This window comes from Ambystoma mexicanum, chromosome 3p, assembly GCF_040938575.1.
Source record: "Ambystoma mexicanum isolate Mex_15411 chromosome 3p, UKY_AmexF1_1, whole genome shotgun sequence".
Taxonomy (NCBI): domain Eukaryota; kingdom Metazoa; phylum Chordata; class Amphibia; order Caudata; family Ambystomatidae; genus Ambystoma; species Ambystoma mexicanum.
Genome location: NC_090925.1, coordinates 827,733,866 through 827,745,357, shown reverse-complemented (window position 1 = coordinate 827,745,357; position 11,492 = coordinate 827,733,866). Strand labels below are relative to the sequence as shown.

Below are 11,492 nucleotides of genomic sequence, written 5' to 3'. Positions count from 1 at the left end.
CAATATCACCCTGTATGTACTGTATCATTTGTTGTAATTTACTTCTGTTTGTAATAGCCTGTGTCAGGCACTGTAACTAAGCTTCGAGTCTAATTGTACTGCTGCGCCCAGCTGCCCAAAGGGCTTGGCGCGCATTATCAAATAAATAAACAAACAAAAGTGCCTTTCCCATGGCTCCACAAAGCCCAAACTGTTGTCATTGCCAATCCTTCCTAGTTGCCATTTCCCCCTTCTTAAGTTTTTCTGACACACTTCTAATTTGTTTTGCCTGCCTTATTTGTCAGCGTAATTTTCCCATTTGTCCATTTCCACTCACTAACATTGTTTTCCTTTTATTTCCCGCCCTCTTCCATCCTACAGCCTCTCACTGCGTGCCCCGTTGCCAAACTGCAATCCCAGTTGGACCACGCGCGTTTAACCGGGCGCACAAATCAATTACGAGCCCTATCCAATTAGATTCTGCCCTGCCCATCAGAAGCTCGCGGGCTGGACTACCATCTTGGAATGGAGACGTTGCCTACCTCATTCCTCTGTAATAAAAGTGCGTATCAGGAACCGTGTGGTGTAATGCTAAAACTCAGAGAAATCACGGCATTTGAAATGAATCACTTAAAGAAACCAAGTCACCACCGAATAGAGTGTAGCGTCTTCGTTATATAGCCAATGAAGGGATCAGTCGCGTTGAATAAGTCCCAATCCAAGATGGCCCCCATGAGGCCACACATTCCAGTCCTTTTTCTTTGTCGATAAGACTTGTCTGAAAGCCTACCACCAGCGTCATACAGACAGCCAGGCTGGCAGCATGGGGTTTCCACGGTGGCATCTGTGCCTTAGACTTGTCTTCTGTACTTTCGGCATAGTACTCTCTGTTTATGCCTACCATGTGGAGACCTCCAAAGAGAGCGACGCCAGCTACCGTGCATTGTGTGACATTAACCCATCCATAAGTTGCTCTAAGGTCTTCACCTCCAGGTGAGAAACTAGTAAAGCCCGTTTCATCCGTTAATTATTTTTTCCTTCCACTCAGCTCATGCACAAAGAACCGCGTTATGTATGGGCGGACTGTGGGGCCACCAGGAGTTCGGGCAGTATGGGACTCCACCCCTGTCTAAACCTTTTTTAAAATAGTGCATTCCATACACCACCAACTGTGCTAAGAAACGCTGCCACACAAATACATCTAAACATTGCTAAAATGGCTGTGCCACCATCTAATGAATTAATTGATGTCCTATCTCAAGTATTTTGATGCAGCATACACAGGCTGTGTACATGCCATGAGAAAATTAAACCTAACTTAATCGTTTTTATAGTGCTTCTTACCGTGTACCAGCATACGTTTTCCTCCAGAAAAAGACTTGTTTGACCCCTTCTGGGATTGAACATGTTATCTGAACATTGATCACATACCTAAGCAACAAGGACCTCACACAGTCCTCTATCTGTCAAGATGTGAACATAAACTATGTAGATGTGACATATAGGGACCAGCCTTTGTTTACACTGATGACTGTAGGAGGAAGGTGCTGCAGAACATCTCCATGCCCTTTAGTTATGCTAATACGTGTTTTTAATTGTTTGGTCTCCAGTGAGACAGGCATTGGCTGCAGAGGGTAGGGTGGTGCCCAGAGTCAACCGTATAACATCAATGGACACCCCCGTGAATCTTTGATGCAGCTGGCTTGCTGGGCGAATGGCCAATGGGTTTAATAGCAGGTCTGCCCTTGGTTATGAGAACTTCAGTGCTCCAGCAGGTCTGGCTAAACTTGACACTCCGGACGTTTCAAACCTTCAGATCTTTGTCAGATTCGCCAGCAGTGTCTAAAGATGTTTATGTTTTGTTCTTCTTTCTCAGATGGGGACGTGGCTTTGGGCTGCTAGAGCACCTCTTCGGCAGGCAGAGTTTGGTGAACCAGCCCAACAGTGTCTTTGGTGTGCTATTCTACAGTTTGCAGATATTACTGGGTATGTCGAGTGTATTGGCGGGACCCTGGGAACTTGCTCAAAGACAACTTGCTCTAGCACTTACCACCCCTTCCTTTCCCTTGGTCCTTCTCTCTGTCTCTCTGCACGTGCACGTTCTGCATGCTCACAAGGCCTAGTCGGACCGCCTCTATCTTTGAACATCATTGTTATTTTAATCTGCCTTTCTTTTCCCTCCCCTTTGACCTGTGGGCACTTTGAAACCTGATTTCTTGATGTATAAGCGCCTTACAAATGCACAATAAATAAATGTTTTGTGTGGCATTATTACCCAGATCAAGGGTACTCAGTTTACCAATCTAAGATTGATGGAAGGCCAAACAATTTGAATCTGCAAGTTAGACACGGCTGTAAAAGCTCAATTTTGCTGCAGTAATACATGGTTGCACCTGGCGTGAGATGTATTTGAGGTATTTTGTGAGCTCACCTTAAGCTGTTTGTGTCCGAAGTTGTAAGTGCTGGAGTTAGAGGAACATACATTTTTCCTGCTAGTGACATTTCGTGCAGAGTCAAATGATGATCCACGCGAGGGGAAATTGGAACTTTTTTCAAATACTCACTCACGTGAGCTGGTGCCGTGCTCACTATCTGCATCCAGTCTCTCCTCTGTCTACCTGACATGGGATGTACATCTGAAATACCACCTCCCCCTTAGCTTTGTCCTCTGAGAACAGCTGTTAAGTCTTTTCATCTTAATGTCGGATCAGTGCAGATGACCGTGTGCCACTCTGTACCCTCTTCATTCATCTGTCCCATACAAAATAACCATGTCCAAATCCTTGTGAGTGCTGCTTTTAAATGTATTGCAAGTGTTGTTCCTGGTACTATATATTTGTGTACTGCTGGTCTGAACATAAATTCTGTGGCCAGTCGTAATACCTTGTCTTTCATTCTGGGTATCCACCCTAACAATACTTGTACCCCATAAATGAATACCTCTGGGTGGCGTGGTGACCTGCGTAAAGTACTGTGTGCGGAAAATCCCTTTATAATGGCTGCAACGCGATCATAAAAGATACCGGGCATCGAGCATACTATGCCCTTCTCTGGAAATGAAATTGTCGTACTTAGTTTGCTCATTATATGTTGATGGGCGTGTCTTTTGAATACAAAAGATGCACTACTATTTGCTGCATACCTATTGTGAGTGGTCATCTTCTTTGATAGGAGCCGTTTACAACAGCCCAGAAAATCCCTGTGTCCATTACTTTGTCCAACCGGGGAAAACGCCCTCCTTCACGCAGGATTTGGTAGCCCCTGTGTCGACCAAAAATGAGAAATCTTTTTGTCCAGTCTTCACTGCTACCCTTGTAGGTCTTCAGTTACTGAAATGATTGTGCACACACATTTCTCCTGTGGGCAGGCCTATTGGGCATTTGGGCCTTGTCCTGAGAATGAGAACAGGTTACCTCGAAGAACTGTCACTCCCGTATAATGATATGATATGGCATTTATAACGTGCCTATACACATGTGTTTCAAGGAGCGACGAGGCAAGGGAGAGGAACAAAGGAATGACAGACAATGATCCTACTAGGCCAGGTGCCATTCAGATCGTGCAAGTGCATGGGAGGGGGGCAGGGACAGTGCAGTAGAAGGGAATAAATAATAACAATAAGTGCCAGCATGTGGCAAGTGCATTGGTAAGTGCAGACATCAGGTGTCAAGAGCTGGAAGGGGGACTGTAGGGATACAGAAACAGTCCCCAAGTGCGGGGGTTGCTAGGTGTGCAGTGCAGGTGTGTGCCGCTTGGCGGGGAAGGGACCAGGGCCCACGATCGGAGGGTGTCCAGGTAGCCAGTACAGTACCGGTTACAACCAGAAGGTCAGCAGAAGAGAGGCAGAGAAAAAGCAGAAGCAAAGAGAAAGGTTTTTGAGGTGCTTCCGGAACCAGAGATGGTTCTCCTTAAGTTTAAGGGAGGCACGGAGGCAGTTCCAGAGGGAGGCCCCAGTCGAAGAAAGAGATCTACCACCAACTCGTTGTTTGGAGAAGCGACTGACCCTGAGGTAGTTGGAGGTGGATGAGCGAAGAGCTCAAGAAGGAAGATATTTGGGAAGAGAGAGTTGAAGGTATTGAGGCCCAAAGCCCCAGAAGGCCTTGTGGACAATGCAGAGGGTTTTGAACTTGATCCTCGCAGCCACTGGTAGCCAGTGCAGAGATTTAGGTCCTGGAGAAATACAATCCCTGGGCTTGAGGCCAAGGACAAGTCTTGCAGTCCTGGATAAGTTGCAGAGGGTGGAGAGTAGAAGCAGATAGATTTAGAAAGAGGCTGTTGCAATAGTCCAGCTTAGAGAGAACCAGCGCTATGGAGGAGGACAGGAAAGGAAGAATACTTCTGAGCAGGTGCAGCTGGTAGTTTGACTTCTTAGAGACGTCAGATATGTGGGGAGAGAAGGAGAGTGTGGAGTCGAAGATGACCCCAAGGTTTTTAGCCTTGCAGGTGGAAACAGGCAGATGACCAAGAGAGGCTGACCAGAGAGCTACAGGAAAGGAGGGAACAGGTGTGCATATGAGGAGAATCTCAGTCTTACTGGCATTAAGGCAGAGGTCATTGGCGGCACACCAAACCTGGATAGCAGACAGTCAGAGATGAGGGAAGGAGAGGAGGAGGCCGAGGGTAGCCTGGAAATGAGCTGGGTGTCATCCGCATTGCACTGAAAGTTGGGGCAGAGAGCTGCTATGCGGTGGGCAAGGAGTACCAGGCATTGGTTGAACAGCCAGGGAGAGAGGTTAGACCCCTGGGGGACACCACAGGTAGAGAAAAAGATAGCGGAGAGGAAGGACCCAAGTTGGACCTGGGAGGGTCGGTCAGAGAGGAAAGAGGTCAGCCATGCCAGAGCCTGACCAGTGATACCCAGGTCATCATGGAGACGGTTGAGCAGGATGGCATGGTTGACAGTGTCCAAGGCAAAAGAGCGATCAAGCAGGATGAGGACGCAAGGGGTGTTGGAGTCAAGGTTGGAGAGCAGGTCTTCACAGATGTCAAGGAGAGCAGTTTCTGTGCTTCTGGCAGCTCTGAAGCCAGACTGATGGTCATGACGACAACCAACAGATTCAGTGTGGAGATTAAGCTGGGAGATGGCCAGTTTCTCCAGGAGCTTGCCCTGGAAGGGGGTGATAGAGATTGAGCGATTGTTAGCTGGGCAGGAGGTAATGTGGTACTGTGTTCTGAGCAAGCAATGTGCTGTCCCCCCTGCATGTGTATTTGTGCTTGAGCCCGTTAGGCGTTCTCTGGTACTGTTGTCTGCTGCTCTGTGTGCACCTGTGGTGTCTGGGCAACTGCAGACCCTACAGGCTGCGTTGCCTGTGTGAAGGGCGCCTGCTGTGATGGCATTTGTGATTGGAGTGGCTGCATCTGTGCTTGTGTGGGCTTCACCTGTGGATGGATTGGTTGCCTTTCTGGCTGCATGGGTTGAACATATACCTGTGGCCCCCCCTTGTCCATACTTCTGCTGTTGTCCGTGTGGGCACATTCTTGCAAAGTTTCCCCTTTGCCCATAAAACATGGTCTTCCAAATCTGGGTCCCGCCCACCGTATTCACACCTCCTCCCTCTCTGAGTATCCTCTGCCTTGTTGGTAATATCCCATCTGCGGGCAATACCCCCACCACCTTTGCTGGTAATATCCCTGTTGCGGATATATTCCCTGTTTTTTTTTATTGTTGCATATTAGTTCAATACAAAACCTTTAGCATACATTTTAAGTTACTTCATCCTATATTCACAAAAAAATGAAAAGGAGCATTCGCTTATTATCATCAAAGGGTACTTTGCGTTCGGCCAGTCGAGTTGCAATTTGTTTAAAAATTATTTAGAATCCAAGGCCTTTCAGGTCCAGGCATTCTCTTATCAAATCTACTGCAGTGATGGTCAAACCCACACGATCACCTCCCAGAACCATTGACCACCATTCAGCTGCAGATAAAGACCCTGCATCCTTGATGAACTTTCCAAAGAACTTCAATCTCAGTTCTGTTAGGGCTGGACAGGTTGTAAGAAAATGTTGTAAGGATTCCGGCAGTAGGATTGTATTACAGAACCTACAAGTAGGTGTGATCGAATGTCCCTTTTGATCTGGCCGACAGAATCTCCATAGTGGTTTAACCTGATCGTCATCAGCTGGTTTCTGTACGCAGGATCTGGGAATTTTGTTATGTACCCCAACGTCTGACCATAGGCTCTAGACTCATGCGCCAAATGATAGTGGCATTTATATTTGTTAGCGTCTTCACCAGTGAATATCCAGTCTTTTTCCCAGAGCTGCTGCTTGATTTTTGTCTTGGTTTGTCAGAAGCTCTTCTTGTGAGGCATCTGATTCTTCTAGAAGCTTTTTGCAAGAGTGTTCCCACGCTGAGCCTGCTGGGTTGTTTCCCTTAGATATCTCAGATTTAATAATTTGGAAGCTTGCGGCTGGATCAGGTGTTGTGTTGTTCCTGAAGAAAGAAGTGCTTTCCATTTGACTGATGGCATGAGTGAAATTAGGCCCAATTCTCTTCTTACAATTTGAATTGGAATCGATTTGGGAAGACCAAGAACACTCTTCCAAAACTTCACCCCATGTTGTGGATGCCATCCCTGCTGCTGAACCCCCCCCCCTCCTGCTGTGGATACACTCCTCCCATTGGCACGGCCACCTCCCCCCACCAATGGTAACCCCCCCCCACCCCCTTGTTGGGCGGGGCAACCTCGAGCTGTCCTGGGACAATTTTGTTAAGCACAACCCCTTCCATGGATATTTTTGCTAATTTATTTTGCACCAATTTTGCCCCTGCCTTAATTGCATTATCTATCGTAACCTTCTCTCTTTTTTGTAAAAGTGTACTATGGTGGTCTGTATTCCTGCCCATCCTTTCTCCTCAATCCCAACCACCTTCTCTAGGGATGTATGCACATATGAAGGGATTCCTCAGACCAGTATGTAATGAAACATTGGTATGTTCACGTCCCATGATTGTCGCGTGTCTAATGTCCACATCTCCAGTTTCTGTGTATGTATTCTTATATATTTCTAGTCTGGTTTCATTTTGTATGCCAAAATGGCACCAATATCTTATGTGCCTGGATGCATATTGCTTAATACTTTACACATGTGTGCACAGCAGTTGTTAAAGGATGAACCGTTGTGTATGTTGCAGCTCAATTTTACTCCATCATATCCTGCCTGTAACCCATTATTTTGTCCCCCCCCCCCTTCGCCCAATATGGCTGCAAATAAACTCTTCATGTCGCCACGCCAGGGTAAACCCTGCGGTCTCTTTCTCGAGAGTATATATCCATTTGCCTGCCCCTGCTGCGATGGATGGCAAGCTATAAAGCCATACAAAAAATTAGATGAGTTTGGTTATCTGCAATGTTTTAAATTTTGTTCTTCCTGCAACCCCAATGTGATTTAGAGTTGGGATGTATACATCATGTATGCATCTTTGTAAAAAATGTATCAATTGAAATAAATATTTTTGATACATAATGTTTGAATAGCATGCTCTGCCAAGGCACATGCTGCGCTCCTCCCCAACCTTTCTGTAAAGGGGGCAACTTTGTTTGCAGGATGGGGGCAACCCGCCTTTCAAATCACCAGCTACTTGCATTCTAACTATCCTGTTTTGGAGGGTCTGGGACTATTCCCTACTGGTCCCCTATTTATCTCCCTTTTTTTCTCCCTCTTTCTCTTTCTTTCGTCTTCTCTCTTCCCTTTCCTACTAGTCTTCGTCCCATATCTCCCCTCTGTTGGGCCCTGATCCTCTGTCCTACAGAGCTGTCCTCCTCTTTCAGAGTCTCTTTATCAAACTTAAACATTATTTTCACAGACATCCAGCCACCTGGTGTTCCCACTGCCCCTTGCTCATCCTCCTTTTTCCAGACCTTCTTCTCTATCACACTTTCGGTTGCTTTGAACACAGTTTCTAATCCTTTTTTCTATGTCTGCCAAGTACTTCTTTTTATGATATGGCATTTATAACATGCCTATACACAAGTATTACTGCTGGTGGCTGTTCTCAGCAGTAGTGACTCTAACCTCTGGCTTTCACTTTCCTGTTTTTGTTTTGTCCCTACTTAGGGACACCCGTGGTGTGTTTGTGTACTTCGGTGCAGGCTTCAGCGTAGGGCACAGCCTATAGGGAGGGGGCAGTGGAGTGGGTGACCCTGTCGTGTCGCTACATTTCCCGACCCCTTTGGCGGTTCCTCCTTTTTTCGCTTCATAGAGCTTCCATAGGCCTATAATATTGTGCCTCCTCTTTAATTTGCCGCCTTTATATGTCGCCAACAAATATGTAAACCTGTTCTCTTTTGTGTCACCATCTAACGTTCCTTCTCCTGGCCATTCTCAAACACTGCCCAGCGGTGTCCTGCACCCACTGAAAGTGGTATTTAAAAATGTTATCTTGATACTGGGGCAATTTATTACATAATGATCCAGGGGCGTGTTGATAATCCCACTAAACACCATCCTCCACCCTCTAGTTCACTCCAACGCACTTACCACAGCCGCGAGTCCCTCCTTAAATGTATACAATGTTGCTACACTCCCTGTATATATGTATATGTTTACAAAGTCCTTCGCTGTTGCAGCGAAATAGAATTTGCTTCCACGTACTGTAGAATGAAAAACTAGGAGCGGCACTCAACTGACTTCAAAATTGGGGAATTATTTATTGGATTCTTGCTACATGAATCACAAACCCATAGTGCATGAGAAAAGCTCACAAAGAGTACAAAGCTGCCACGCGTTCCACCCTAACCATCGCATCGTCAGGCTAGTCTATTGTTCTGGTTGACAGTCTTGATGCGCTCAACCTCTCCCAACACACCACTGGTCCAACCCACTCAGGTGGGAAAACCCTTGATGCAATTTTCAGCTCCCATGACCTGGTTTATATATCCTGTCCCAAACCGCTCATCTGGAACAATCACTTTGCCAGTCAATATCCTTCCCGATCTAGCTGAAGCCCTGATTCTCCATCCCCCTGCAACGCTGCGCCATGATAGACCCTTAACCATGTTTTCCTTCGACTCCTGGCTTAAAGACTCACTAATTCCTTTCGCGCCCCGCATCCTTGCGCAAAGGACCGTCCCCAAATGGTTCACGCCTGACCTAAGGAATGCAAAATAACTCTCTTAAACTCTCCTGAACGCAAGATCCATGTTCACCCTGCACCACCGTAACTACAAATCCGAAAGGCCAAAAAAGGCTATTACAATAAACTCATTCTCAACTGTGGCAACCGCAGCAAAGAAATCCACATGATTATTTCAGAATTCGTTAAACCTAGGTGCACCTCTATCCAACCCCACACAATCACTCTGCGACACCCTCTAACAACACTGCACTTGACAGGATGGCAAACCTTCACACCAAACTGTCCTTGCTCTGCCCCATCCCATCACCGACCCCCTACCCCCTCCCCCTCCTCCTGTTCCCATTGCCCCGACGCCCACTTTCCCTACTTTCGACTCCTTCAAACCCATCTCCTGAGACGAGTTCCTTGACCTATCAGCCAGCAAACCCCTCTGGGTTGCCCCTCGACCCTTGCCCCGACTCTGTCCTGAAAGAAATGTTCTCATCTACCTGCGCAGCAGAACATGCGAGAGCCATACTAAACGACTCCCTCACCTCTGCCATCTTCTCTGAAGCCTTCAAAATAGCACGTGTCAAGCCACTTCTAAAAAAGGCATCCCTTGACCCCAAGAATTATAGGCCGATCTCCCAACACCGGACAGCTCAACTTCTCTGTAGAATCCAACGGTCTTCTCAACCTCGCACAATCAGGCTTCAGACCGCGACATGGAACAGAAACCACCCTGATCTCGATCTGGAATGATCTCAAGGTCACTGTAGACTCTGAAGGCTGTGCAGCACCGATTCTCCTCGATCTCTCTGCAGCCTTTGACACGGTTTGTATTTGTATTTGTTTATTTGTATTGCGGTTAACCACTCAATCCTCCTTGACCGCCTTCACTCCCTAGGAATCCATGGCACTGCTCTCGAATGGATCGCCTCCTTCCTCAGCAACAGGAAACAAATAACTCTCCTCTCCCCTTTTGTCTGAACTGCTCGCTCGGTGAACACTGGAGTACCCCAAGGTGCATGCCTTTCTGCTCTCTTGTTTAACCTTTATATGACCACTCTTCCTGGAATTATTCACACGCACAACCTCTCATGTTACAACTACGCTGATGATACCCAATTTATCCTAAGAATCCCCAAGACAAGCACCAACCCTCGTCTCGACCTTGATGCCTGTCTCCGCGAAATCGACCGATGGATGACAAAAAACCACCTCCTTTTGAACCCTGATCAAACTGAAATCATGGTGTGCTGCAATACTGCCCTTCTCCTACATCCGCTCCCATAGCCCCCACCCACCCGATATAGTAAAAAAGCTAGGCTGCACTATGGACTCAGGCCTAACCCTCTCCCGTAAGATCAACGTGGCAAAATGCTGTCACTACTACCTCAAACTTCTCAGACAGATTTTTCCCTACCTCTCCTACCCGAACAGACTTGCTGTTGTTATGTCTATTGTGATGTCGAGACTGGACCATGCCAATTCCCTATACCTGGGAGCCCTGGCATACCAACTCAACAAACTCGAAAGAGCACAAAACGCTGCCGCAAAACTGCTCCTCGCCCTGGGTCAAAGAGACCACATCTCACCCGCTCTCAGAAACCCTTCATTGGCTCCCACTCGGACGAAGGGCCACCTTCAAGACCCTATGCATCATTCACCGACAAGTGCACAAGACCGGCCCAACATACCTACAAGAGAAGATCAAACTCTACCTCCCATCTTGCACCCTAAAATCAAGCCAATGCCCTCCTTCTAGTGATTCCAACCTCTAACTCTGTCAGGATCGGCCTTCTCAACCTTGTCCCCAACTCTGTGGAACTCGCTCCCCCCACATATTTGACACACCCAAGACTATATGACCTTCCGCAAAGCTCTAAAAACGTGGCTCTTTCCGTAATGCGGACTATGACCATCTGAGGCGACTCAACCCGATGACAAATGCTCAATGAGATCCTAAGCAATGGCGCCACTGAATACGCTTAAGTCACTATTTAAGCAAACGCGTGCTTGAAATCCGGAGTAACGAACTCCTTAGATCATAACTCCACCCAACTCTCACCTCCAATATCACTATGCTTACTCTCTAATCTACACCAACACACAATTAGAGTTCAGCTACACCCCTCGATTAATTTCGGCTTAGCTGCTCACATATGAACATTACTCCATGAACACCTCGTCATTCTAATAATAAGCAGCTACATCCCATGTCAACCGGCCTAGCTGCACACATAGGCCTAACACAGCCAGAACCCATTCTTGGTGTCCATCCTCCAGACTGCACACATTCAACTGATATCCATACCACCACACCTAATGCTAGGCTGCAGCTACCATCAGGCAATTGGATCAGCTGCGCACATAATTGGTGCACCCAAGCACCCTATGATACCTTTCTGTCTCAACTGACCTGGACTGCGATCCCCGAGGGCGTTCAACC

The 11,492-nt window shown here is 47.1% G+C and overlaps 1 protein-coding gene across 1 annotated transcript in view; it reads left to right on the top strand.

The window, feature by feature from the left end:
• Positions 1–720: 720 nt before the first annotated feature.
• The window catches only part of VKORC1 (vitamin K epoxide reductase complex subunit 1), a 37,831-nt gene continuing 27,059 nt past the window's right edge, over positions 721–11,492 (top strand). Inside the window, exons 1-2 of the mRNA XM_069651901.1 lie at positions 721–972; positions 1,856–1,965. Coding sequence (XP_069508002.1) covers positions 803–972; positions 1,856–1,965 — 280 coding nt within the window. The 5' untranslated portion in view covers positions 721–802. The remainder of the gene's footprint in view (positions 973–1,855; positions 1,966–11,492) is intronic.